The 2,585-nt window shown below is 46.5% G+C and overlaps 1 protein-coding gene across 1 annotated transcript in view; it reads right to left on the reverse strand.

The window, feature by feature from the left end:
* stxbp4 (syntaxin binding protein 4) overlaps positions 1–2,585 on the reverse strand; it is a 37,036-nt gene that overhangs the window by 4,288 nt on the left and 30,163 nt on the right. Inside the window, exons 18-19 of the mRNA XM_035668877.1 lie at positions 712–891; positions 251–367 (exon numbers count right to left, since the gene is read on the reverse strand). Coding sequence (XP_035524770.1) covers positions 251–367; positions 712–891 — 297 coding nt within the window. The remainder of the gene's footprint in view (positions 1–250; positions 368–711; positions 892–2,585) is intronic.

Raw genomic sequence — 2,585 nt, forward strand, 5'->3', positions numbered from 1 at the left:
TACAGCTGGAGAGGAGGTCACGTGTCTCAGCGACACCTGAAGTTGTTTCAACGTCCTCCCGACATTCCTCACATATATTTTATAATCTTAATTATTAGTGTTTGTGTCGTCAGTATTTGTGTATAATGTGGTTTTGTTGGTCTGTTTGCTGTCCGTTGCTCCAGTGTGACTCTGCTTTAAAGACAGATCGTAATATCAGTCTTTGATGAACTCTCGTTAGTAGATACGTTCATTGATCCGCTGGTTTTACCTCCACAAAACTCAGCAGTTTTCCTGTTGACGTCTCAAAACCCTTTTTGGCCGCTTCGCTCTTCCGTAGTTGACACTCCAGGACAGCAACTCTCTTCTTCAGCTCCTCCGTGTCCTCCTGGGACGACAACCACCGTTAGCTTTGTATCATTACGCCAGTTATTGTTGGCTAAAGAATACACAAGTTAGTATCATGGGTCAAGTTACATATCCACTCAGAAAGTGCTAGTGATAACGTTAGCGAATGAGCAAGCTAGGATTAACCAGCCAACATAATGACATCCCAGGAGTCTGGGTGAAACAGGATTTTGCTATATTAGCTAGGTTTGTCTGCATTAGCTTTGCAGTAATGTTAGCTTTGAATTTGGACTTTGGTTAGACACCGTGTATAAGCTAATGTAGCTTGTGTTGCACACTGTTGACACTGCACATGTGGAACCTTTAAACTGAAGACAAAGTCACCTTATTGGTCGGCGCCGGTTGCTCCACTCTCTGGGTCTTCAGCTCGGCGATCTCGGCCTCCAGCAGGTGGATCACCTCCTCGTAGTCCATCTCCATGCCCCTCGCCTGCTTCTGAGCCGCCTCGGCCAGCTGGATCCGAGTCCTCAGAGCCCGACTCTCCTCCACGCCCAGTTTCACTTCCTGTCGCAGAAGAAGGAGGAAGAGGAGAGAGTCATCATCACAGGCAACAAGTGAACAGATTATTCCGTGGTGTGTTCAGGGACCAACTCAAAGCTTCTTAACCCTCATAAATCTTTGAAGGTGCTGCAGTGGTGATTTTGAATTGTTGGCGTCAGGGTGAGTTAGTGTGATGAAGCTCTCTGCTGCGGCCTGAGGGAGGTTTCACTGGGCAGCAGGCTGTGCAGTCGTGTCCCAGCAGGAACTCGCTCAGACCTGTCACCTCTCAGCGTATCTCTATCTCTGATAAGGTCAGCAACATTCGGGAAGAAACCAAAGCAGGAGAGTGCGATGTGTTTAATTCCTGCAGACTGACAAAATACAGCAGTGTGATTCATCCTGATGCAGAATTTATCGATTAATCAAGTTCAAGGTCGCGTCCTCGGAGCGCCAAAATATTCAGTTTACAACATTGTGTATGTATTCTGACGATGTTGATTTAAGGCAACAATAAATCATATAGCGGTACAAAGCTAACGATAGCTTTCTACTATCCAAGAGTGATGCGAGGCAGGTGCATCCAGCTAGCTAACTGTAGCTAAGCTAAGCTAGGGTTGTCCTGCTGGCTGTGTCTTGGCTACACGGTGTGGTGGCGCTGCTAACAACAGTTTAATAACAGTAACATATAGAAGCTTTAATATTATCCAGTGCTTTTCATCTGCTTTAGGTAAAATGTGATTTCATTTTGGTGATTTTACTGACTATAAAACTCCAGTTAATCTTATTTAAAGGGGGCGTTGGAGCCTTTACAGCGACTCTGACCATCTGGTTTCCACAGAGCTCCAGTTTATCTACAGTGTGTGAGGCCAGGAGGGAAAACCAGACTTTAGAGTGGAAGTTACATAACTCGCAGGGCGGTGAAACAGACACCCGCAACAATTAGACACTGCGACTGGGAAGCAACCACTCCCAGTGCTGTATTAACCCTGGCAACCAGTAACTCGTTCAGCACTGACTCAAACACTGGAGTGCAGACAGTAAAGTGATCCTCAGTGGTAGTAAAAGATAACAAGGCTGTACGAGTTGTGAATTTTAAACCCCGGAGGAAACGCTGAAGGAGAATGACTCTGCAGAAACTGAGAGTATCAGTGCTGTTTTTTACTCCACATACGTTCTTCCTACTTTGGCTCCTGTAGTTGCAATAAATTGAATTCTTAATGCTGCGTCTTGCATTCACAGCTCGTTTTATGTTTTAGGTCACTGATATTTGGGTCAGGGAGGGTCAAAAACCTTCAGCTGGGTCTCTGGCAGGGGCGGAGCTAGAGTGGTGGCCGGGGTAGCACTGGCCACCCCTGGAACCTGATTGGACACCCCAGGTGCCACCCCAGTTGATTGACAGGTCACTGCACGTCGCGTCGAAAACACCGCGATTCGTAAACGCAAACAGAGATGGCAAAATAAACGTCATTCAAGTCACTGGCATGGATGGAGAAGAGACACTTTCAGTAAATAACATACAACATAAAAAAAAAACTACTTCCCGGCTGACGCAGTTTCCGGTCTTTTCGCGGTACTTCCCGGCACACGATCGCCATCTAACGTAAGTCCAATGAATTTCTATAATGATATCTATATAGATAGTGGCAAATACGCTGCACGGCTTCGCCACCAGGCAGCACATGCGAGGAAACCAGCGAGGTTAACGGCAGAGGAACTGC

The sequence above is a fragment of the Morone saxatilis genome, unplaced genomic scaffold (genome assembly GCF_004916995.1).
Source record: "Morone saxatilis isolate NCDOM2014 unplaced genomic scaffold, NCSU_SB_2.0 Contig1, whole genome shotgun sequence".
Classification (NCBI taxonomy): Eukaryota; Metazoa; Chordata; class Actinopteri; family Moronidae; genus Morone; species Morone saxatilis.